Below are 25778 nucleotides of genomic sequence, written 5' to 3'. Positions count from 1 at the left end.
AAAACTTCAAATTCACTCATTAAATCATTATTGTCCGGTTGTCGTCTTAATTATTTTAACTGTACTAATATCCGTCGAGTAATTCTGAATGATTAATATGTTATTAAAACATTTTATCTGTAGCGGCTTCTGGAATATCTTTAAAATATCAAATTTCATTGATAAAATGCACATATCCCACCGATCTTCGCTTCTTTTATTTCTGGCATTCTTTCTACATTTTCAAACTCTGAATTTCCTATTTTGGGTTGTCCTTTTATAGGTCGTCGCCTTAGTACTATAACTTGATAACTCCAAAATTGACGTTTTTGAGATAACTAGTTCACACGATGTATTTTATTTGCCTCCATATTGTGTAAAAACTTGATAGCTCACTTCAAACGGGTTAAGTATTTATTTATGATTGACGAAAGTTGATAAAATTCAAATGCCACTAATATTCAGTGCTAAAACTTGACAAGATAAGTTATCAAGCTGTTATTTAATCGAAATAATCGTGAATACGACATACACTGAATGCTATAACTAGATAACTCGAGTTATCTAGTTTTAGCACGGGTTTCTCTGAAACCATTGAACTTACCACATAATTGCTATGTGTTTATTCGGTTCATTTTAATGCAAGAATTCGAGAATTGTTAGCAGATCTGGCAACCTCCATGGCAGAGGGCTAATTTTCAACAAAATAATGTTTAAAATATTAGTTGTGTTAAAAAGTTCACTTATATGCGACTTAGCACAACATGCGACATTACCAAATGTTAACATTATGGTAGTGCTAAAAGTTGATAACTTTAATTTTTCATGTTTTTTTCCATATTGGAAAACAAATTTACACCATATTTCTAAATAGATCAGTTGCCAAAAAGTTAAGGAACAGTATTTTAGAGCCGCAGAGTGAATTCCGTATTTACCAACATCATGGTAGCAGCACAAGTATCTTGAAAATCTTTAAACTCGTTTATCTCAAAACTACTAATTTCGAGTTATCAAGTTATAGTATTAAGGCGACGAGGTGTTTTCCCCAGTCTTAATATTTTTGTCTTTTCTTGATTTAATCCGGGTCCCATTGTCTCCACTTTCTCTTTTATTTCTTCTAGCATTTCTTTCATTATGTTTCTATTCTTTGCAACAATAACAATATCGTCTGCGTAGGCGATTATTTGTCCACCTCATGTTCTTAGGTTCCCTTTATTTATATTTCGTAGTACATATTCTAAAGCTAGATTAAACAGTGTTGTGGATAAGGCATCTCCTTATTTCACTCCTTTATTTATAATGAGTTCATCTGTCTCCCCTCATTGCGTCTTTATGCTAATTTTGGTAGTACCCATTGTCATATTAATTAATTTTCTGAGTTTATGTGGGATTTTTAATTTTTCCAGGGTTATGATTAATTAATCGAATCAAATGCCTGTTTTAAGTCAATGACTATAATTTCTAATTATAGTTTGTTTAGCAACTTGAAATGCTTTACTGATAAATAACATGAAGTTGTACATGTAACCATAGCAACTGAAAAAAAAATGGCAAATGGAATTAGGTCACTTTCAAAATAAGCGGATCATATGATAGGTTAAAATGAATATTACACAAAAAGATCATCATGTTTAAAGTATTCGCAATTTTTATTATAACATACATTTCCTGAGGATGGTATAATATAGTTTTCTAAAATCCGACACATTTTTTAAATGTATTTGCATCAATCTTAATAGGTTAACATTACATTATTTAAAAATAAAAAATCAATAATAACTTTGTGTAAAATTATTGTTGGATGTAAAAAAGTTAAGTTTTATTTAAAATAAGCTAGAATATGTATGTTATACATGTGTTTATTAAGAGGCAACATCAGCGTGCGGAAAACGCGTTCCAAGATTGCAGCTTTAATTTTGAATATTTTGTTGAGATATTTGGCACACATATTCGTAATATAGTAAATAATGGCGGTACAGAGCCCAATTTGAGAATTATGTTAGTATTTATGCGGAAATTACTCTATAGCAGTGTTTCCCAACGTGGGGTCCACGCCCCACAGGGGGGCAATTTGATTGTTAAGGGGGGCAATTCGAATATGGTTGACCCGAGTTTAAATTTTTCGTCCCGGGCCATTTTAATGCAATAGTAGATTTCAGTGAAGGAGTGAAGATATTCATCACTAAAACTGGAATAAATCTTACTGTAGGAGAGAATTTTTAATAAAACCGTCAATATCAGCATTTTCTAAAATGGTTCTTGAAAAAGATGACAAAGATGTTAAAGTTATGTTAGTCAGTAATAATACTGTTAGTAGAAGAATAGACGAAATAGGTGAAGATATTGAAAATCAACTTGAGGCAAATGGATGAATCAACTTTAAAAGACATTGAGGGAGTATTGATAACTTACATCTTGTGCTGCAGACGGTGCTCCTAATTTGATACGCAAAAAATGCCTGCTTAAAATTGATGAAAGATGCTAATCCAGAAATGATTCTTGCGAATTGTGTTATTCATACGGAAAACTTGGTAGCTAAAACATCTCGCCTGATCTAAATGAAGTACTACATTCCGTAATAAAGTGTTAAAGTGTGTTAATGCTAAATGTGAGCGTATCTTAAAGCTATTTTGTGAAGAACAAGATGAGGACGTAGACTTTTACTAGTAAGATGATGGGATTATATAGGGAACTGCTTGAAAATATTTATAGAACAGTTTGATACTGTTAACAATCGATGGTAAAGTATTTTTGTGCTAAGCTAAATAAGCTAATACTTCTAGGAACAAATAAAACTTTTGTCAATGCAAAGCGAAGATATTTGGTTTTATTACCCATATTGAGTTTTGTCAGAAACATATTAACAAAAACTTTGAATAGTTTCATCGGCTCCAAAAATGTGAGGTAACTGAAAATGTGAAAAATAAATATTTTCTGATTTAAAACAAAATGATTTTTTCAACGTGGATGATGCAGCCAATGTTGGCGATTTGTCTGATATATCAAATATGCAGTATTAAGAAAAACTCAAAGAATTGCAAAAATGATCAGACAGTTAAAACTTTATTTAATATAAAAAGAGCGATGGCATGGATTTCTGATGAAATAGATTCAAAATCTATTTCATTTCAAGATCCAATTTCCAGATTCAACCAAATGTACAAGAAAACTATTGGTAACCTCTCCATCTTCATATTTACCTAACCAACCGCGTCAGAGGTCAAACCAACTCCTTAGGTATTTCAGCCACGAGTTCTGGCGTCTTCCTACTGATCTTTTGCCCTCTACTTGACCTTCAAATACGATTTGAAGTAATTCATATCTTTCACCTCTCAACACTTGACCCAAATATTTTATTTTCCTCTCTTTGATTATTCTTAGTAACTCTTTTTGTTACTCATGCACTGAAGTACCCCGTTGTTAGTAACTTTTTGTACACATGGAATTCTCAGCATTCTTTTGCTGTTTCAGAGTCCATTATCCAACTTTCACAGCCATGCTTCACAACATTTGATTATTCAGATTCTGAGCTCCAGACTAAGGTCTATTGTTGTAAAAAAATGTTTTCATGTTTTTGAGTGTTTTCCTCGCTTGTTCGATTCTTGATAGGATTTCTTTTTTGGGGTACACTGGTTATTGATATTTGCTCCCAAATATACAGGGTATAACAAAAATACAGGTCATAAATTTAATCACATATTCTGGGACCAAAAATAGTTCTATTGAACTGAACTTACCTTAGTACAAATAAATATGCACATAAAAAAGTTACAGGCCTTTTAAGTTACAAAAAGAAAATCGATTTTTTCCAATATATCGAAAACTATTAGAGATCTTTTATTAAGAAAAAATTATAGTGAAATTTGGACACCCCATAAAAATTTTATGGGGGTTTTGTTCCTTTAAACCCATCCAAACTTTTGTGTACGTTCGAATTTAATTATTATTGTAGTACCATTAGTCAAACACGATATTTTAAAAACTTTTTGCCTCTTAGTACCTTTTCGAAAAGTCAGTTTTTATCGAGATATTTTGAATATTTGTCAAATCCACCACATATTTGTATATGGCTAAGTACGATTAAGGAGACTTGGTAATCATATGAAAATTTATTTATGATTTACTTTTTTAGATATATTTTGAACCATATTAAAAAAGAAACCACATCTCGATAAAAGGCGCCTTATCGAAAAAATACAGAGGCAAAAAAGTTTTAAAAACACTGTGTTTAACTAATGGTACCGCAGTAATAGTTTAATTGGAACATACACAAACATTTGGGGGGTCTAAAGGAACAAAACCCCCATAAAACTTTTATGTAAACATATTAAAATAGAAGCCGCAACTCGATAAAAACTTCCTTATCGAAAAAATACTAAGAGGCAAAAAAGTTTTCGAAATATTGAATTTAACTAATGGTACCACAATAATAATTTAATTGGAACGTACACAAAAGTTTGGGAGGTTTAAGGAAACAAAACCTCCATAAAATTTTTATGGGGTGCACAAATTTTACTATAATTCTTTTTTAAGACGTTCCTGCGATAAGAATGCCACATGTCCATTTTCAATAAAAAATCTCTAATAGTTTTCGATATACATATTTGAAAAAATCTATTTTCATTTTGTAACTTCAAAGGGCTGTAACTTTTTTTATGTGCATACTTGTACTACGGTAAGTTAGGTTCATTCGAACTATTTTTCGTGTCAGAATATGTGATTTAATGTATGACCTGTATTTTCGTTACACCCTGTATATGTATGTTACATAAGAGGTATAAATTTAAGAAAGGCTAAGGTGGGGCAAGGCACAAAAAAGGTTGGGAAACACTGCTCTATAGTTAAATAAAATATTGCAAAAACGAGCTTGTACCGTCATTAAGAAGGACAAAAAATACACTTTCTTCAAATAAACTTTTGTGTCACATTGGAACTACTAAAAATCGATTATCTATAGCAAGAAATCCAACTTGATCGACTTGGCAACATTTAGCGCGCCTATGAATATAATAATTATTGTTTTTGATAGTATAGTATCACTGTCACTGTCGTACTGCCGACGAAACAAAAATATTGATGACGCGCTGTTGCCTCTTAACATAAATGTAATTTTTTTACAAAAAATATAAAATGTTTTAACATAAAGTCATTCATTTTATAAATGCGATCTTGTATTAATTTTCTCTTTTTAAAAAATAGGCAGCAATTTATACCTAAGTCATTTATGTAACATTATAACTCTGGATTAAAGGCAGGTTTTCCCTCAAAACTGCAACCGTTTCTTTGAATAATCTCAGCAGCAGCCCAAGCTGCACATTTTATACATACTTCCAAACTTCTTCCTAAAATGTATTGTGATAAAAATCCACCTGCGAAGGCATCTCCAGCCCCATTTGTGTCAACAATTTTCTCTTTAGACAATTTAACAATGGGAAACTTCCGTATTTTGCCTTCTGATGCAACTATGATGGGTTCAACACCTTGGGTAATGATAACTGTCCTTTTTCGATTCTCATTTTCTTTAGGCAATTCAGATATTTTCAATGCGATTTCTTCAATATTTTTGGTACCAAAATTATAACTCTCTGATAAAGTTTCTGCTTCAGATTCATTTCCAAATAACAGGTCTGTATAAGGTAAAGCATCAGCAAATGCTTTGAAAAAAAATTGACAAATGAAAGGGGCACTTAAGTTCATTACAAAAGGACGGTTTTTGCTTACAGCATACTTGGCCATTTCCATTTGAGCTGCTGGATTTACTGTTAAGAAAAATCCGGACACATAATAAAACTGTGCACTTTCTATCAACTTTTTATTTTCTGGATCAGACAGATGGTCAATTGTAAAATCATTTGCAGCGCCTAAGTTTGCACATAGAGAGCGATTGTAGCCTGTTATCAACACAGCACAGGTACCTAAAAATATAGTAAAAATTAGAAAATCAAGTTAAATAGTCAAATTAGAACAGAAGACTAAAAAGAACAGACACTCTTGACCTCAACACTAACTAATCATTCCCACTTATTACTATTGTACTATTAATTCAATTAATTTATTAATAACTGTACTAATTCAATCATTATTGTTCTCTTTTAGGTATTCACCACTGGGTGAATACTGACTGTGTCACACTCTTAACACTCATATGTATTGTTTATCATTTTTTATAAAATAGATTGCAATAAAATGGATGTCAAAAAAAATAACTACTGTAGTTTATAGTTAGTATCAAAACTTCAAACCTAGATATTAATTTGAAGGAAAATACCAAATAATACATAGACCATGTTATATTGACCATAATTCTTGACATATAAACGTATTATGTGTACTGAGAAACATTTGAAATTAATAGTTTCTATTAACCCTAACCCAATTTTTCTTAGCTACTTTTTCTACTCCATATTTAATAAGTTCTGGGTTTTTTTCATTTTCTCTAGAATTCTTGCCATTTTGTAATTACTTTCTCTTTTTTATTTCTTCACAACATGATAGTTGTACATACAGTACATTTATTTTGTTGGATATATTTCATCAATTTTACTTCATGTGCACCTGTACTCTATATTTATTACTTCACTCCTGTTTAGTATATTTTCTTCATCTGCTATTAATTAACTTTTTTTCTATTTAAAAAGAGACATCTTTTATTGTTTATAATATTATAGTTATCTCATCATACTTCTTAAAAAAAGTTTTTCACTATATTTATATTTTTCACTATTATTATAATAATTACTTATTACATTTTTTTAGTCATCTTTTTTTTCAATCTTATAGTCATTTAACAGGTTGACTGCCATGAGAAGCATGCCGTGATGCACGGGCAATTTAATCCAATAGCCTATATTCCTATATAATCAACAATTGATTCTCGCTAGTATGTAAATATATAGGATAAAAATATTTGCGGCTGAAAGGAACTTTTTTTTCACTATTGTGGCAGTCTAAGTGTTAAAAACAAGTCAACATAAATTGTTTATCTTCAGTGGAAGTCTTCAGGTATGTATAGATATCCGCGCCGCGCACTTCGCGTTGTGTGTGCGCCGCGCGTTCGTGGCACGTTCAATGCTCATTGAAATTTTTAATTTTGACGAACCTTCTGCGATCGAAAGGAAACTTACGAACATTTAGTCATGGCTCAGTCGTGCGGTAAAATCTACGCCATTTCTGTGATGAGTGGTGCTTTATTGGTAATGGCAAGTTTGTACAAAAAGAAAAGGAAGCAACGACGTTGATGGCACACTAACCTGTTTAAAACACGTAATGGTTCCGGACTCGAGTCACAAAAAATAATGTGCACCGGAGGTTGGTTCTGATGGCGTGTTCTTATTCAGCAACCCCAAAAACTCTTTAAATTTAGTACCGAAACTCTTTGAAACTCCAGATCACGTGCCTTAGCAGTGAACCTGGACACTAGGTGCTCCATTGATCGGTTCTGATGGCGTATTCATCTCTACGGATCCCAAAAACCCCCTGAGTAACAAAATCTGGCCCTTAATACACTTATTTTGACATGTGTATGCCCTTTTGGATGCATTTTATGCACTTCAAAATTCAACGATGCATTTCCACCAATTTTTCTATAGTAGACTTTTTTCCTGACATCATTATGAACACAATGCAAAAAGTTTCAAATCTCTAGGTGCTGTATTTACGATTTATTTTGTGCTAAATGCCCTGGTCTAGATGAAACATTTTATTATTTAGTTTTAATTTTTATAATAGGGTTGTCGTATCTATAGTAATACATATTAGTAATGTAAAAAAGTACCTACCCGTTACAAAGTAACAGAAATTTGTTTAATAATCAACGTAAAGATTTATCGTTGTTAGAAATACTCATTTATGGGTGAACGTAAACACTAAAGATGCCTGGCAAGGGTGTCGGTGACCTTGATATTACACTATTTATTATATCTACTTTATTTCTACAACTACATCTACTTTAAAATGTATAATATGTCTGAATTGTCAATATAAATAAGTCAAATAAAATTAAACTAGAAGATTTTTTTTACCAAACAACAAAAACAAAATTTGTTTAATTTATTAATGTTTTGTATTTTGATAACGATTTCCGCGGTATCCACAATAAAGATTTTCCACGGTAAGCATCAATAAGTTTGATAATATTTCCTTCCGCCCACTACATTATAAGAAATATTCAACTCAGGCGCGCCAGAACCACCAAACCACACGCAAACCCCTCCAAAATACGTATTGCGAACCATCAAAAGCGTTTGTTGAAAAACCGACAGAAGTTAGATAGTGGTGCGCCGTGCGCGCCACTTGAAAACACATACTAATCTGACGAACATGCTGTGCGCGAGCGGCTCGCACACCGAGCGGAGCGCATATGTATACATACCTTTAAACATTGCGGACACATATTTTTTGTGTTCCACATCCCAATATATCCTTCCCCTAGCGAGCCCTAGTTGAATAGATAATATACTTCCCTAGTTGATGTATATCACAATCACAATAGCTATACTATTAGTTTACCCAGTATTCTAAATGGCTTTTTAAAAGCTTACCATTCTCACAGATTTTTAAATCTTAGATTTATATTTCCTTAGATCTTTATTTTTTTTTGTATATTAACAACTTCACTGTCCCAATGGTAACATATACTGGGACTCTACCCATCTTCAACGCTTTTTTAATATCACCATGACATTGTTGAATCATATATTGATGGCTTAATGTGAAAACCTCGTATCTAATTTTTTTTTTCGAAAATGACATTTTGGTGGTTTTAGTTTGAAAACCTTGTAGCTCACGATTTACAACTGTAAGAAAAATTCCAAATACACTAGCTAGACTATTTTCTACAGCCAAAAAAAGAAACCACATATATCAATTGCTCTCTTGATTTAGTGTGAATACCACATTTATTTTATAACCAAGAATTTGGTACTTAATTTGGAGTGTTTGTTTGAGAGATTCGACTTGTAGAAATGTTTTTTGTGAACAACAAAAGGTAGTCCGGCATATAGGAACATTTTATGAACCTTAAATCAAAAGATTTGTGTTATATCGACCTAGTATTTGGAGGTGTGCAATAAGCTATGAAAAAATGAAAACCTCGTAAATATTAATAAACATAACCTCATTTGAGATGAAAAACACATATATCAAAATATACGAGGTTATCATAGTTACTCTATGGCTCTATATACTGCAAGGATATTTACGTGTTTTTCATAGTTAATATTTGTATTTCCAATTTAATAGCAACATTTAACACTTTTAGCTCTGTGCCAATATCAGATATTTGTCTCAATGTGCTCGAATTAAAAATACGTAACGTAATTTTTGTTTTTAGGTTATATTATGCAGAAAATCAGTTTTTTGCCTCTCCTGTAAAATTGTAATTTAATGAGATACGAGGTTTTCACACTAAGCCATCGATCTGATTCATTGAACAATGAAATAATTGTTAAGTATGTATAATACTAATTCATACATACATATACTTCGTCCAATTTACTTACCGTTGCACGTCATCCGCGTCATAGCTTGTAACATGATACCAACACGAAATATTTAGGCAGTAGGTGTGTTATTTTTTAGAATCATCATTATTCTAAAAAAGAACACACCTACCGCCTAAATATTTCGTGTTGGTATCATGTTACAAGCTATGACGCGGATGACGTGCAACGGTAAGTAAATTAGATGGAGTATAGATGGTTTGCTCAGATTAGGAATATTTTGAGTCATTGTCAGTTACAACACAAAAATTTCTACCACGCCTTATTAATAGCTGAAATAAATAATGTTGCAGACTGCTTTAATTAAAAAACAAGAACAATAATGAACAGTAGAAGTGTATATTCATTAATTTTTATTAAACACTTTGCATTTGTAAATACTTATCTGTAAATGATTAAAATTGTTTGCTTAATATTATTCTGAATCTATTTTCTTGTTGCGTCTTAATGCAATTTACTATTCTTATTAGGAATAAGCCACAATTTTAGTTTAAGTTTATTTGACGTTTATAATTATACTTCGGAAGTTGTTTTCAAAATTCTAAATGTTAATATATTAAACAAATTTTGTTTTTGTTACTAGGTAAAAAAATTATTCTAAAAATTTAATTTTATCTAACTTAATTATATTGACAATTAAATATAAATTAGTCAATATGATTGAGTTGCGTGCCAGGGATGTCTTTATTAGAAGATACCTAGTACATAGTACTGGCGTAGCTGCACATAGTATGTACACTACTTGTCTTACTCATCCTGAGTTGTCGATACGAAATAACCTAAACTGCTTTTCTAATATGTACGTTTGTTTCAAATATTTCAAGAATACAGAGACCCTTCCTTGTACTATATCTAATTTTTTAACAAACAAAAAAGTTACTGAACAAAGAAGAGTCTGTTGTTTTATATTTGACTTGAGATTATAAAAGCCATTCTATGTACCTAATTCTATAACTATTTGCCTCATAATATATTCATTAAACATAAAACAAAATTTCAAGCAAAATTTTGCATAAAAATTAGTGTATGGGTACCCCAGATGGCCAATAGTGTAAATTTATTTGGTTGGTAATACAAGGGTTAACATATTTTCTGATATTTAATCTACATCCCTGGCCAAATTATTAGACGCATTATAAGATTTTATAAAAATTTTAATTATGAAGTGATACTAAATAATAGGTTTTTTTTGTATGTACCATACACAATGTATGTTGTTTGGTTGTCCATTTAATTGTCTATATTTTATGACAAATAAAACATTAATGGACAAATATGTATTTATAGAAAAATAGACGGTTTCATTTTAATTTAAATCGAGTCGACATTCATTTCAAATATGTATTTATTGACTCTTGAATAATATAGACAATTAAAATGTTACTATTTTATTGAGCCACTGTTAGCCACTATTAGACCTTTAATTCTACAGGTACAGGAGTATAGATTTGTATTGATAATATGCTGTGCAGAATTAAAGCTTTAATCGTGGCTAAAGGTGGCTTAACAAAATATTGACATTTATTTGTCGTTATTTTTGTTTTCCTTCAAGAGTCAATTAAATGTACAACCAAACAACATACATTGTGTCTGGTAAATACACAGACCTATTTAGTATCACCTCATAATTAAAACATTTTTTATAAAATCTTATAGTGCATCTAATAATTTGATCAGGGACTGTATTTATGTTTATATTTTACATATAGTAGCAAATCAGCCAACTACCCTTGTCAACAAAGAAAAAAAGCTGAAGCAATCTCCTACAGGTATTTAAAGGATTTAAAAGGTGTATCAGGGGTAGCTGATGACAATTATGTGAAGACATGCGACTAATTTTGCTTTATCGTAAAAAGTGAAAAGAACGTTTTTTGTCTATAAAACATTTTTTATGCATTTTATGTAAAAATGGTTTAAATAAATGTAGATTTAGAAAGAAAAGGTAACTTAACCTCAAACATGCATCTACTCTCAAATGGAAATATGCAGGATACAACGGCAGAAAAAGAGACAGAAGATGGAATGAAGCGATAACTCACTGGAGACCTTGGGACTAAAAAAAAGGAACAGGTAGACCACAGACGAGATGGTCAGATGACCTAAAAAGATACGCAGGGGCCAGATTGACAGCATTAGCACTGAACCGAGAAGAGTGGAAAAATGAGGGGGAGGCCTACGTTCAACTTTGGACAAATGAAGGGCAAAAGATAGATAGAACTTGTATAATCACATTATCAGCCTTCACTTTTTTATTATTTGGTATTATGTAATAAAGCCTAAGATTTAGATTGATTTACACTAGATATCAATTAACTTCTCATTATAAATGTAGGAAACATTACAAAAATAGAAACAAATTAAAAAAAAAACTGAATATTCGCATTTGCATCCGCATTCGCAAATGTTGGTAGCAGATATTCGCATTCGTATTCGCGAATGTTCAAAAAATGACATTCGTTACATCACTATCAGGTACCCCTCCGTTACCTTTTAGAACCTTCATATATGTACACAATTTTTACATGAAATCAATTATTTTGCAGATTTTTGCAGAATTTTCCATGCTTGTTTTCTTAAAATTAGTCTCATTAACACTAACACCTTGGCCTATTTACCCCCATAAGTTGTTACAGCCTGACACTTTGTCGCTTGAATAAGTTCTACTCTTGTGTATCAAATTCATACACATAGGCTCAGAAAGAGTACCTGTTGTGTATTATGTATGATACACATAGGAGTCAAAGTGTTAATATTAATGAATTAAAATTACAATATTTATAATAACAAACAAATACTATCCATTGTAAGATAATTCAGATGGAATTCCCCAGATTATTTTGTGCTTGATATGGGTCCAGTCTCTTAATCTGGGGAATTCCATCCGAATTATCTTGCAACAGATAGTACACGCAAATATCTAAAGAATCAAATAAATAAAGGCAAAATCCTTCGATTAGTACAACAGCATAGTCTACAAACTTCAAGTGACTCAGAGAGCTATGAAACAGGAAAAATGGAACTGGGCGGTACACATAGGAAGAATGAAAGACAACCATTAGATGAAGCAAATTCTTGAATGGTGTCCAAGGGCAACTAAGTAGAGGCAGACCTCAAACCAGATGGAGTTCTGATATCAAGCAAAGGGCTGGCCACGAATGAATGCAAAAAACAGCGAACAGAAATAAATGTACACATCTGATGATGGATGGAATAGCTGTTGATGATACATGCAAACATGTTAAAACTAACACCTACCTGTGGGTGATGCACTACTGTATTGGTATTTAACATTAACACCACTTGAAGTAGCTTCTTCATACAATATTTTTGAATATTTATCTTGTCCTACACATCCAAAAAACGTAACTACATTTGGTTTTTCTAGCAACCATTGTGCTACTCTCAAAGAATTTTGAACACTTCCTCCGGCAATGTAACTAACAGGGTATTTGGCTGTAAGTTCATCATATATAGGCTTATGTTTTTCTTCCGCCAAAATGGCATTATCTTCTTTGAGTTCATATTTTTGGAGTAGGTCTTTTTCTACTACAGCCGAGATGTCTAAAAGAGGATTTCCCATACCTATCAATAAATTGTTTTTGATGAAATCTCCTTCCATGTTTAATAAAATTTTAAGTATTCTGTTAAAATAATTGAGTAAATCCAGAAAAATGTGCACACCACTCTCTCCTTCTAGGTTAAGTTTTTGCAGTTGTTTCTAAAACTTTACTATATTCTAAATAAAATATAATGTAATATTCGAGACAAATTAATAGTATATTTTTATTAACTATCTGAAACTATAATACGTCATGGTAATTACCGTAATTAATGTTTTTTTATTTTATTTTTGACGTCTTTTATATTTATCACGGATTGGCACTGACGCAATCTGTCATTTTCGACGAACCCGCGAATACTTCCAATTCAACATGGGTGACTGGCCTCTTTCTATGTAGGATTTGACAAGGTTAGCCAGGAGGTTAGCGGAGAACTTACATCAGCGGGTAAATTCTTTTTACAAGAGGAAGTACGAGTAATTTAATCATTCCTCTCAAAAAGCGAAATTTGATTAGAATAGCAACATAGGTTCATAAAAATACTTTTGCAACGATTCTTAGCATAATATTATGAATTCAAACTATGTACAGTCGGAAAAATAAAAGAATACCCATGAACGAACATATAAAACACGCTGTATTTTCCTGTCACCGTGTCACAAAGAAAATTGTTCAATGCAAGTACATGTAACAATAATTATTACATGTACTTGCGCTGGCCAATTTTTTGTGTAACACGGTGACAGGAAAATACAGCGTGTTTTATATGTTCGTTCATGGGTATTCTTTCATTTTTCCTACTGTATGTACCTACACTGCGAGTCAGAAAAATTAGAAAGATTAACTGTATTAAATCAATTCTATGTTGAGTCAGTTACTCTTGTAGTACTATAAAAAAATAGCCCGAAATTATTATGAGTAACAAATAGATAATAAGGAAAGCATTTAGAAAATAATAAATGTATTGAAAATTTCGATGTACTTACCTACCATATTACAGTTACAGTTATGATAGGAATTTAATTCAAGAGTCAGAAAGACAAGTATCGCTTTTTTCTATAATTGTGTTACCACCACGGTCCTGGATAACACTCCTCATGCGATTTGGCATAGAACTGATCACGTTTTGGATGTCCCTTTGGAAAAAAGTGGTCAATTCCTCAATGAAAGCCAGTCTAAGCTCTTGACATGTTGTTGGAGGAGGTATACGACGTCTTACACCCGTTTTGAGCAGGTTCCATATATTCTCAACAGGAGTGAGGTCTGGACTATGAGCAGGGCAGTTTATTTTTGGAATATCAACATCTTCAAGATTCTTCTTATGGTGCCTATCCATTACGGATGTTGGACACTAACATGGCTATTCTGACTTTGTTGACTGCTGCCGTGAAAAGTCCGGTAGTGGTTAAGTTAAACCATTTTCGCAGGTTATGCAGCCAGGGTATTCTTCTTCGTCCTGGACCTCTTTTCCCATGCACTTTACCTTGAAGTATGGTCCGAAGTAGGTCATATCGTTGTTCATTGCGCATTATATGGCCCAGGTATTCCAGTTTGCGACGTTTTGTGGTTACGACTAGTTTGCGCTCTTTACCCATTCCATGTAGAACTTCTTCGTTGGTAACTCTGTCTATCCAGGAAATCCTTAACAAGCGTCCATGGCACCACATCTCAAATGCTTTGAGTCTCTTCAGTGATGCTTCAGTTAAGGTCCATGACTCCACGCCATATAAAAGAACGGAGAATACATAGCATTTTAGTAAACGAACTTTTATTTCCAATTTTATATTGTGGCTGTTAAAGATTTTTTTCATTTTGACGAAAGCTGATCTTGCCTTCTCGATCCTTATCTTAATTTCCGTCGATTGGTCCCACTGTTCATTTAAGTTTGCACCCAAATAACAAAAGTTGATGATTTTTGTTACAGGTTGTTGGTTAACTAGTAATTGACCAGGTGGTATCCTATTTTTGCTTATAACCATGTATTTGGTTTTTTTGATGTTAAAATCAAGCCCAAACCTGCTACTTACTTCTGCCACCCTGGAGACAAGTATATGCAGACCTTCAAGACTGTCTGCAAAAATGACAGTATCATCAGCGTATCTTATGTTGTTCAATCGTTCTCCGTTTATAAGTATTCCCTCGTCTATGTCCGTTAGCGCTAGGTTCATAATGTGCTCTGATAATGTATTGAACAATAATGGGGACAATATACATCCCTGTCGCACACCTCTTTTTATCTTTATGTCGTCTGTTAACTGATCCCCTACTCTAACAGCTGCAGTTTGTTCGTAATAGATATTGTTTATTATACGGCAATCTCCGCTGTCTAGACCAATTGAATTTAATATTTTCATCAGTTCGTCATGTTTTATTCTATCGAACGCTTTCTGGTAATCAACAAAACAAACATATATATCACAATTCACGTCTCTACATCTTTGAAAGAGAACTTGTATTGCAAAAAGTGCCTCTCGAGTACCCAATGCATCCCTGAAGCCGAATTGTGTGTTTGTCATGTGTTCTTCACACTTTTTATACAGGGTGGTGAATTGGAACACGGGCCATAGGAAACTCAATGTAAAATTCTAAACTGTTGAATTCCTGCTTCCCTAATTATTCTACATCAAAAGACATGAGAATCTATTTGTAGAGGATTGAAATCTTTATTGAAAACAGTTGTTAAAATTGTTCTACGAATTAAACACATTCCAAAATTTTGTAAAATATATTAAATTTTATCAAAGTATTTGCCAAATTTAGGCCACACACAGTGCAAGAATGTGTATAAGGTTGCCTTCGGTCACAATGAAATTATTATATTAACAATATTTTTGTTATGTCAGTATTTTTATTTTATCGTTTTTATTGTTTAAAAAACAATAAAGTCGAAAGGATGTCCTCAGCTGAGGAGAAAGTAGTCATAATAAAGATGTTTTATTCAGTCAATAGTTTGCGTTCTGTCAGGAATAGGAACGTGTGGCCTTACTTTTATGCACTTACGTAAGTATGGCAAATGTATTCTATTTTTAAAAATTTTGGACTCTGTTTAAATCGTAGAACAATTTTAACTTTTGTTTTTAATACAGATTTTAATCCTCTACAAATAGTTTCTCATGACTTTTGATGTAAAATAATTAGGGAAGCAGGAATTCAACAATTTAGAATTTTACATTGACTTTCCTATGGCCCGTTTTCCAATTCACCACCCGGTATATTCTTTTATGTATAATTTTTAAAAAAGTTTTCAGGAGATGGCTCATAAGGCTTATTATTCGATAATCTTCACATTTTTTTGGCATTGGGTTTTTTAGGGATTGTTGTAAAAGTTGATCTTAGCCACTGTTGGGGTATTTTTCCACTTTGGTATATATTGTTGAAGATCAAGGTAAGTCTTATTACTTCGTCTTTATCCATAATTATCAAAAATTCTGAGTATAACTCGTCTGGTCCTGCGGCTTTTCCCTCCTTAATGTTGTTTATAGCAGCTTCTACTTCCGCTTCGAGAATAGGTGGTCCGGTATCGTCATTTTCATTTTGTGTGATAGTGACATTCCTATCGTCTTCAAATGTTGTTGTCACATAGTTCATCCACGTTGTTTTTGTTTCTTCAATATCAACTATTGGATTTCCTTGAGCGTCTGTTAAGTGTCATGGCCTTTTTGATTTATAGATGCCTGCTGCTTCTTTGATCTTTTTGTGGAGGTTGAAGGAATCGTGTTTACGTCACAATATCTCGATTTCTTCACACTGTTTTTCCAGATTTCTGTTTTTAGCTTCTCTGACAGCTTTTTTTATCTCTTTGTCTAGAGAAACTGATATGCAACGTAGTCTTTCCGCTTGGATTCTCTTATTCTGTCCATCATCTGTAATATACCGTCGGTCATCCATGGTTTTTTCTTTTCTGTCTTTTTCGGTCGCAGGTATTGGTCTAATATTTCTTTCCCAATATTTTCTAAGTGGTTTATTTCTGTGTCAACATCATTAACTACTTCTGACTTAGATATGTTGTTCTTCAGATATTCCCGTACTTCTTGCTTTATGTCATCATCTCTTAGTTGTTTGAGATCGTATCTTATAGCATTAGGTTTGTGGATTTTTTTTTAAATTGCAGACGAAACTTGCCGACAAGTGGGTTATGGTCTGACTTAAATATCTGCACCAGGGTAGGTTTTCACTGATGTTATTGAGTTTTTGAATCTTTTATTTATTAAAATATAGTCAATCTGGTTTCTTATGAGATTTTCTGGCGTGTCACTGGGTGAGCGCCATGTGTACAACCTTCTGTATGGTAATTTGAAGAGTGTATTGGTGATTACCAACTCTTCTTCCGTAGCAAATGTGACTAGGCGTTCTCCTCTCTCATTTCGCTCATCCAAACCCCATGAACCTACTACTTCACCATAACTACCCTTACCGATTTTGGCATTAAAGTCACCCATAACTAGCGTTACTTCATTGGTTTTTAACTTACTTTGAACTTTCCCTTAATCGTAATAAAAAGCCTCTATTACTTTGTCTGATTTGTCTGCTGTGGGTGCGTATATTTGGATTATGTTGGTTTTTGCTGGGAATAAATCCAATTGAATGAGCATGATTCTCTCGGATATTGGAACAAAATTCGTAACGTATTTTTTTATTTGTTTATTTAAAATTATTCCGACGCCATACTTATGTTTACCTTCTGTATTTCCAGTGTAATATACTTGGTGCTCGTTTATTTGACATTTTCCGGCATCAGGCCATTGCATTTCACTGATGCCCATCATATCGATATTCAGTCTTTCCATTTCATGGATGGCATTTAGTATGGTATAGTTAGACCCAAACCCAGACATCCAAAGTGAAAGTTATCCTCCAACACCAAATTGTTCTATATGGTCCACATAATGTTCAGAAAAAGGTCACACCATTTTGAGCGTCGGATTTGGGGGGGAGAGGGGGGAGAAATCTGCAAATTCATAGTTTTTTACGTTTTTCGTCAATATTTCTAAAACTAAGCGGTTTAGCATAACAACCCTCTATACAAAATTGTTCTACATTAAATTTGAAATAAAAAAGGCCCTATGCATAATCTTTCTAAAATTAATGGTTCCAAAGTTATGGAGGTACTATAGTATAATTGGTCCAAAAAAAAGGCCTAACCCAAACATCCAAAGTAAAAGTTTACCTTCAACACCAAATTGTTCTATATGGTCTACATATTGTTCAGTAAAAAGTTACAGTATTTTGAGCGTCCGGTTTGGGGGGGGGGGGGGGAGATGGGGGAGAAGTCGGTAAATTAGTAGTTTTTTTATGTTTTTCGTCAATATTATTAAAACTATGCTTTAGCGTAAGGAATGTTCTATAGAAACATGTTCTACATAAAATTTAAAACAAAATAGGTTCTATACATAATTGTTATAAAATCAACGGTTCCAGAGTTACGGAGGGTGAAAAGTGGAGGTTTTCGATACTTTTTATATTTACCGATTTCTCCCCCCTCACCCCCCAAACCCGACGCTCAAAATGGTGTGACTTTTTTCTGAACATTATGTGGACCATATAGAACAATTTGGTGTTGAAGGATAACTTTCACTTTGGATGTCTGGGTTTTTGGTATAGTTATATCATAAATATTGCCCAAAAAATATAAAAAGTATCGAAAACCTCACTTTTAACCCTCCGTAACTCTGGAACCGTTGATTTTATAACAATTATGTATACAACATTTTTTGTTTTAAATTTCATGTAGAACATTTTTGTATATAACATTGTTTACGCTAAGCATAGTTTTAGAAATATTGACGAAAAACTTAAAAAACGACTAATTTACCGGCTTCTCTCCCATCTCCCTCGCAAACCGGACGCTCAAAATGGTGTAACTTTTTACTGAACAATATGTGGACCATATAGAACATTTTGGTGTTGAAGGAAAACTTTTACTTTGTATGTTTGGGTTAGGCCTTTTTTTGGACCAGTTATACTATACTACCCTCCCGTAACTTTGGAACCATTCATTTTAGAAAGATTATGCATAGGGCCTTTTTTATTTCAAATTTAATGTAAAACAATTTTGTATAGAGGGTTGTTCATGCTAAACCGCATAGTTTTAGAAATATTGTCGAAAAACTTAAAAAACTACGAATTTACCAATTTCTCCCCCCTCTCCCCCCCAAACCCGACGCTCAAAATGGTGTGACTTTTTTCTGGACATTGTGTGGACCATATAGAACAATTTGGTGTTGAAGGATAACTTTCACTTTGGATGTCTGGGTTATGCCATCTTTTGGAGCAACTATACTATACTAATTATAAATTTTGCCTGCTTCGTACATGGTCTTGACGTTCCAGGTGCATATTTTAATAAACTGCTTAATTTTTCTAGGCGTATCCTTTCCTTTTACTTGTGGGTTTCGCTTGCTAACGACCTGGGAGGCCCCATGGTTCTGTGTTGTTATTCCTCCCCTGCCGGATGTTGCACTCCGATATACATGATCAGTAGTCTTCACTCTCAAAGCTGTAGCCATGATAGATGTACAAGAGATATCCATATGGATCTTTAATGTAGTGGTTTCTCCTTGCCTTCTACATCCTTACGCCGTTGACCTAATTCTCGGTTCATCCGCCTTTAGGGCCAGTTTCCCAACCCTAGGACAAAAGAGTGCCCTACCACTTACCAACTCATCCGCCCGAAGCCGTCGGTAGGTAAGTGGGGGATTGCTTATACCGGCAATCACTCAAGATACTGTGTTACAATCCTTGCCGTACCTATACGGTCCGGTACTATCTTGAATTAGCAGAAAACTATTGCCAAAAAACCCAGTAGAAGATATAACATGATGTTGTAAGATCTCCATTATGTATTTGTGTTCTGTTAATATGCGCCCGTGTAAATCACGACGAGATCCACGTGTGCCTCAAAAGAAATCCCTGCCCAAAGCATTACTGAGCCACCACCAAAAGTAACCCGGTGTGACCGTTTGCTACAGGCAGCATGATGTTCTCCAGTCCTTCTATAGAAATAAGTTGTTATTTTACACTCATGCGTAAACAATATTTTTTTCTAATCGACGTGTTCAAGGGCAAATGCAAGTCTTCATTTTTTGTGAGCAGCAGTAACTAATTAGTGGCCTCGATGCTGAATTGCACGGTCAAACCCTTCTCTCTTATCCTTCGTCAAACAGTAAAAACGCTGATTGCTAAAGCTTGAGCTTGCTGAATACGGCTTTGGAGTTTGGAACATTATATCAGTTTGCGTCCGGTCTCACAACGCAGCAATAGTGAGAATGCGATCTTCTCTGACTGTTGTGTTCCGTTTGGCACCTCGACCGGGTAGTAATGAGATTCGGTCTCAAGAAATCATTGATAAATGAAAACGACTAACATTCAATTATCTTGCCGCATCTCTTCTTATGTTCTGTTTTCCAACAATGTAACAATCAGAACAGACTGTTGATATGTTTCAATCGTTAAACCGATTAACGGCTGAGACAATAAACAAAGAGAAATTTGACAATTTGTTTATTAGAATGGATTAAAAAAAACATTTTTTTTTCTAGCAACCATTGCGCCACTCTCAAATAGTCCAGAAAGCCACTGCGCATCCGCTAGGAAAATTATTCTAATTCGGATTTTTTGCACAATCTTACTCAAAAAGGACTCCTTTTAACAAATTTGCATGTTGCCAAGACCAGAAGGTGGTCAAAAATTTTTTAAACGTTTTTTTTTTGTTTTTTTCCTAAAATTATTTTTTTTTGCATGGAAAAAAGTTTTTTTTAGGTTTTTTAGATCATTCCAAACAGAAAAGGTCTTTAGTGACTTTTCTCTAAAAATGATAGTTTTTGACATATAAGCGATTAAAAATTGAAAAATTGCTAAATCTGCCATTTTTAACCCTCAATAACTATGTGAAAAACTGAAAATTTCAATGTTGCCAAGGTAGGTAGATATTCTTTAAACATCGATTGATGAAATCCCGAAGAGCTTTTTGCAATACAATATTCAAAACTCCTTTGTTTTTTAATTGCTAATCAAGCGTGCGCAACACTATTTTCCACCGACAGTATGGTGCAAATGAAAGGAATAAATTCGTTATTTCGTAAACCGGCGACTTTAAGGAAAAATCCCGAAACAGGTCGATTTTTATTTTTAAGTTACGATATTGTGGCATATATGGTATACTAGTGACGTCATCCATCTGGACGTGATGACGTAATCGATGATTTTTTTAAATGAGAATAGGGGTCGTGTGCTAGCTCATTTGAAAGGTTCTTCAATTCTCTATTCAGTAATATAAAAATTTACATAATTATTTATACAGGGTGCCCAAAAATTTTTTATTAAATTAAATTATTTTACAAAAAAGAAGTAGAAGGACACCCTGTATAAATAATTATGTAAATGTTTACATTACTGAATAGAGAATTGAAGAACCTTTTAAATAAGCTACCACACGACCCCTATTCTCATTTAAAAAAATCATCGATTACGTCATCACACCCAGACGGATAACGTCACTAGTATACCATATATGCCACAATATCATAACTTAAAAATAAAAATCGACCTGTTTTGGGATTTTTCCTTAAAGTCGCCGGTTTACGAAATAACGAATTTATTCCTTTCATTTGCACCATACTGTCGGTGGAAAATAGTGTCGCGCACGCTTGATTAGCAATTAAAAAACAAAGGAGTTTTCAATATTGTATTGCAAAAAGCTCTTCGGGATTTCATCAATCGATGTTTAAAGAATATCTACCTACCTTGGCAACATTCAAATTTTCAGTTTTTCACATAGTTTTTGAGGGTTAAAAATGGCAGATTTAGCAATTTTTCAATTATTAATCGCTTATATGTCAAAAACTATCATTTTTAGAGAAAAGTCACTAAAGACCTTTTCTGTTTGGAATGATCCAAAAAACCTTAAAAATACTTTTTTCCATGCAAAAAAAAATAATTTTAGGAAAAAAACAAAAAGAAACGTTTAAAAAATTTTTGACCACCTTTTGGTCCTGGCAACATGCAAATTTGTTAAAAGGAGTCCTTTTTTAGTAAGATTGTGCAAAAAATCCGAATTAGAATATTTTTCCTAGCGGATGCGCAGTGGCTTTCTGGACTAAAACTATTTTTTAGAATGGATTAAAAACAAATTAAGACTAATTTACAACCAAAAAATTTTTTTTTCTCAAGAAAGGAAAAACAGATGGGTGCGTATACGCATCTTTGGCCGACGACGTGTACAATTTTTAATAAAGGAACTTATTGTATTTTAAATGTAAATTAAATTTTAAGATGAAAATTTTAGAAACATTCGGGGTGTAGATACACTTTTCTCTGAAAAAATAGCTTCAAAAATCTGTCACAGGAAAATAGCTTCAGAACAACACTTTTCTCTGCATGTCCACTATATTTTAGTAAGTTAACAACCAATCTCGAAAGAAACTCCAGTTGGGAAATTTTAGAATCATTCTCAACTTTAAAAAATTTTCATCTATGTCGGCTCATGCTTTCTCTTATAATGCTCATCACTTTTATAATTTTTAAAACATTAATTGTCATTAATGCCACTGAATGTATTTTTTCGTAGCAACGAAGGGCATCTGACGTAATATACTTAACGACGGGAGATTATCAAAAATTATCACCTTAATTTGCATTTATGTAGCTTTCTATTGGTCAGAATCTCCTATGAATGAAATAATCATATTAATTAAATTAATTGATTACGATTTGGTCATTTTTTAAAGACTCGTAGAAAATATATTGTTCCGAACTCTTGCAGAAAGTCTCTTTTCCGCACTCGACTGCTTGCCGAATTCCGCTTCGCGTCGTTCGCCAAACTGCAATCCCGTGCGGACAAGTATAACTTTCTGCACTTGTTAGGAAAATAACTATACGCTCTGAGCTTCGCTGGTGGCGCTCCTAGCGGATTACTAATTCAACTTTCACCGGTAATTTTTAAATTTATTATTTAATTGTTATCGCTTAATATTATTATCGCTATTAAAAGTAATTAAATTGTAATCGATTTTTTTAAGATTTTGCTAATCATTTTGACGTTCTATTGATAAAATATGAATTTCTTACTTCGGATACTTTCACAATTATCGTGTAGATGGTGCTAAGATTAATAGATTAATTTATAATTACATATTACGGAACATTAAATAAACCTAAATTCAGTATTTAAAACGTAAGTATATTTAAGGTAAAAATATATACCACAGCTTTGACCAACTAATATTTTTTATAATTAATGTTTTTAATTTTAATTTTAAATTAATCACTTTGACATTTATGTCAAATTTCCGGTAAACGTTTACAGACTTGTCACTGCTGGCGCTCGCGAATTTGTAAATATCCCCTCTACGTACGAGCTCACAGCGTATAGCCTATATAGTTTTAATTTATATGGAATGTAACACAAATAAGTAGACTTATATATTACACTGGCGAACAATTTGAAACTTAATTTCTGTTGAGTTAAATTTTTTAGCAGTTTTCTATAGAATTAGGCATGCTGATTTCAAAACTGTTTTTAGTTTTCTTCTATCACGTCACGTTCTTTTTCTATGGGGGTGGGGCGCCTGGTGGGAGTAATGACGCTCTGATAACTGCAATTTGTCTAGACTTGCCTGTTAAATTCAGTTATGTCTGTTATACTGTGGTGAAACGTTGTGTGTCGGTTAGCAGTATTTAGTATTTTGTTACTGAAGTGTATAGAACTGCTTAGTGTGTTTGAACTGAAACGTTTCCTAATGTTTACCTGTGCTCCTATACGTCGTAAGTGCGAAAATAGCCCCGATTCGTTTTGTTATATATGTGGCAGTTTTACCATTCCCAGTCAAAGGACAAACATTAGTACATTTGTCAGACAAGCATATTTTGCCTATTTTAAAGTGAAACTTGGTGATCAAGATAAAGTATGGGCACCTCATAAAGTGCATTTCCGGGTTTACGGATGTGGACCAAGGGAGAACGTGCTAAACTTCCATTTGGTATACCTATGATTTGGCGTGAGCCCAAAGATCATTCAAGTGATTGTTACTTGTGTATAGTGAAAACATCAGGATATAACAAGAAAAACAAATGTAAAATAGAGTATCCTAGTTTACTGTCAGCTATACGCCCAGTGCCGTATTCCGGCGAAAATGATAATTATCATAGACAGAATGTCATTCAGAGCGAAGTGACGACACCATCTTTTTTATTTGGCTTAGTGCTGTTTCACTCTTACGCATAGTAAAGCTGCTAAAGTAGTCCGCCCCTTCCGTGCCTATACGCACACTTAATGTCATCTTAATTTCTCGATACAATGTGCTAGAAAGAGATACTGCAAACCAGTCCAAGAGATCTTGTCGTCAGGAAGCGCGGAGGGTAGGTTCACTCATGGTTTCACTCTATGTTAATATATACCTCTATGGTTTACAGCACATAAGATAAATTCTATAAATAGTGAATGAAGCGTAATGACGTCTAACGAGAAAAATATAGTATGGTTTCAACCAAAAGTGCGTATACGCACCCATCGTATAAACATGCAATTACAGACCTTATTTTTAAGAATGAGTGAATACGTTTTAGTTTGATAAAAATTTCAACATATATTTATAAATATAGCATACAAAATATGAATTATGTTTATAATTAGTTTCGGTAAAAAATTGTATATGAAGATATGTGCATAAATCATTAAATTATGTAAAATTGTAATAATCTTAAAATATTTAAAAAGTAATATTTTTGTTTAAAGAAAAATGATACTATATACCTTAATCTATCAAGATGTTATTTAAACAAAAAGAAAATATTAAAAAAATTATCCTCGGGCAAAAGAAAACTAACAATAAAGATTGTTTTTACGCACCTTTGGCCATAAATGGGTTAAGGATTTAAGCCGAATGACAACAAATAGAGTAGTAAGGACGGCAAGAGACGGTTTCCCAATGGGAAGACGATCAGTAGAAAGACCACGAAAAAGGTGGAATGACAACCTACTGTAGGCACATTGAAAAACAGTGTCATGCCTATACAAAAAGAAGAAGATGTTATTAAGAAATACACTTCACTGCTAAGGTACATATCCATAAGTTATAATCCGTGTAGTTGGTGAAATGGATACGGCAAGCGCTCCCTTATATATAAACCGCAAACCGGTTTAATCGAAGAGGGCGAGCGCCGAGCACCAGCGTATCCACTATGTGGAGCTGCTACACGGAGCACGGTGCGCCAACGTATGGATACGTACCTTAAGAAGGCCAGTGTAACAATCTAAGAGATAAATATATCTAAACCCTTTTGAACACTACAATAGTTCGTACGAAATAAACCTGTTTAGACCAGCGCGCATCTGTAAAAATATTAGTACATTTGGATGTTGAGAGGTGACTCATATTTTTTTGCAGAAATTGCTTGGATATAACTCATAAATAATATTGGAGTTATCTTCCCACTTAAAAAGGTCCTGAACATAATCAAAATGTCAAAAAATGAAGGAAAAATGCGATTTTTTTCTTCGTTTTACTTTATCGTACTACATACGTAGTATGAGTATAATAGATAAAGTTTAGGATCGTGCAAAAAAAAAATTTCAGATTTCACTTTTTTTCGACGTTTTGAGTCCCCCTGAGTCTAAAAAGCAAATAAAAAAAAACATGTCGGAAGTATGTACGTACGTACGTACGTATGTCGCCACCGCCCAGTAAAAACTACTGGACCGATGTTGATGAAATTCGGTATGAGTAAGTTTAAGAGAATTTTG

General features: G+C 33.2%; 2 protein-coding genes across 2 annotated transcripts in view; one reads left to right on the top strand and one right to left on the bottom strand.

Annotated features, from left to right (window-relative positions):
* LOC114329648 (ras-related GTP-binding protein C) overlaps positions 1-25778 on the top strand; it is a 112808-nt gene that overhangs the window by 64119 nt on the left and 22911 nt on the right. The gene's annotated exons all lie outside the window — the stretch shown is intronic.
* Positions 1607-13377, bottom strand: LOC114329650 (uncharacterized). The gene is made up of 2 exons (XM_028278829.2): positions 12735-13377; positions 1607-5894 (listed from the first exon to the last, which is right to left on the bottom strand). The coding sequence occupies exons 1-2, from the start codon at positions 13096-13098 to the stop codon at positions 5212-5214; spliced, it is 1047 nt and encodes a 348-aa protein (XP_028134630.1). The 5' UTR covers positions 13099-13377; the 3' UTR covers positions 1607-5211.

This window comes from Diabrotica virgifera, chromosome 7 (assembly GCF_917563875.1).
Source record: "Diabrotica virgifera virgifera chromosome 7, PGI_DIABVI_V3a".
NCBI lineage: Eukaryota > Metazoa > Arthropoda > Insecta > Coleoptera > Chrysomelidae > Diabrotica > Diabrotica virgifera.
Note: the sequence above shows the minus strand (reverse complement) of the source record. Positions and strands in the feature narration are given on the sequence as shown.

Excerpts from the sequence above, each read along its gene's own strand:
- LOC114329650 (XM_028278829.2), bottom strand. The coding sequence starts at position 13,098 with ATGGAAGGAGATTTCATCAAAAACAATTTATTGATAGGTATGGGAAAT. Across the intron at positions 5,895-12,734 it reads CAGTAGTGCATCACCCACAG|GTACCTGTGCTGTGTTGATA; the intron begins GTAGGTGTTAGT and ends CTATATTTTTAG.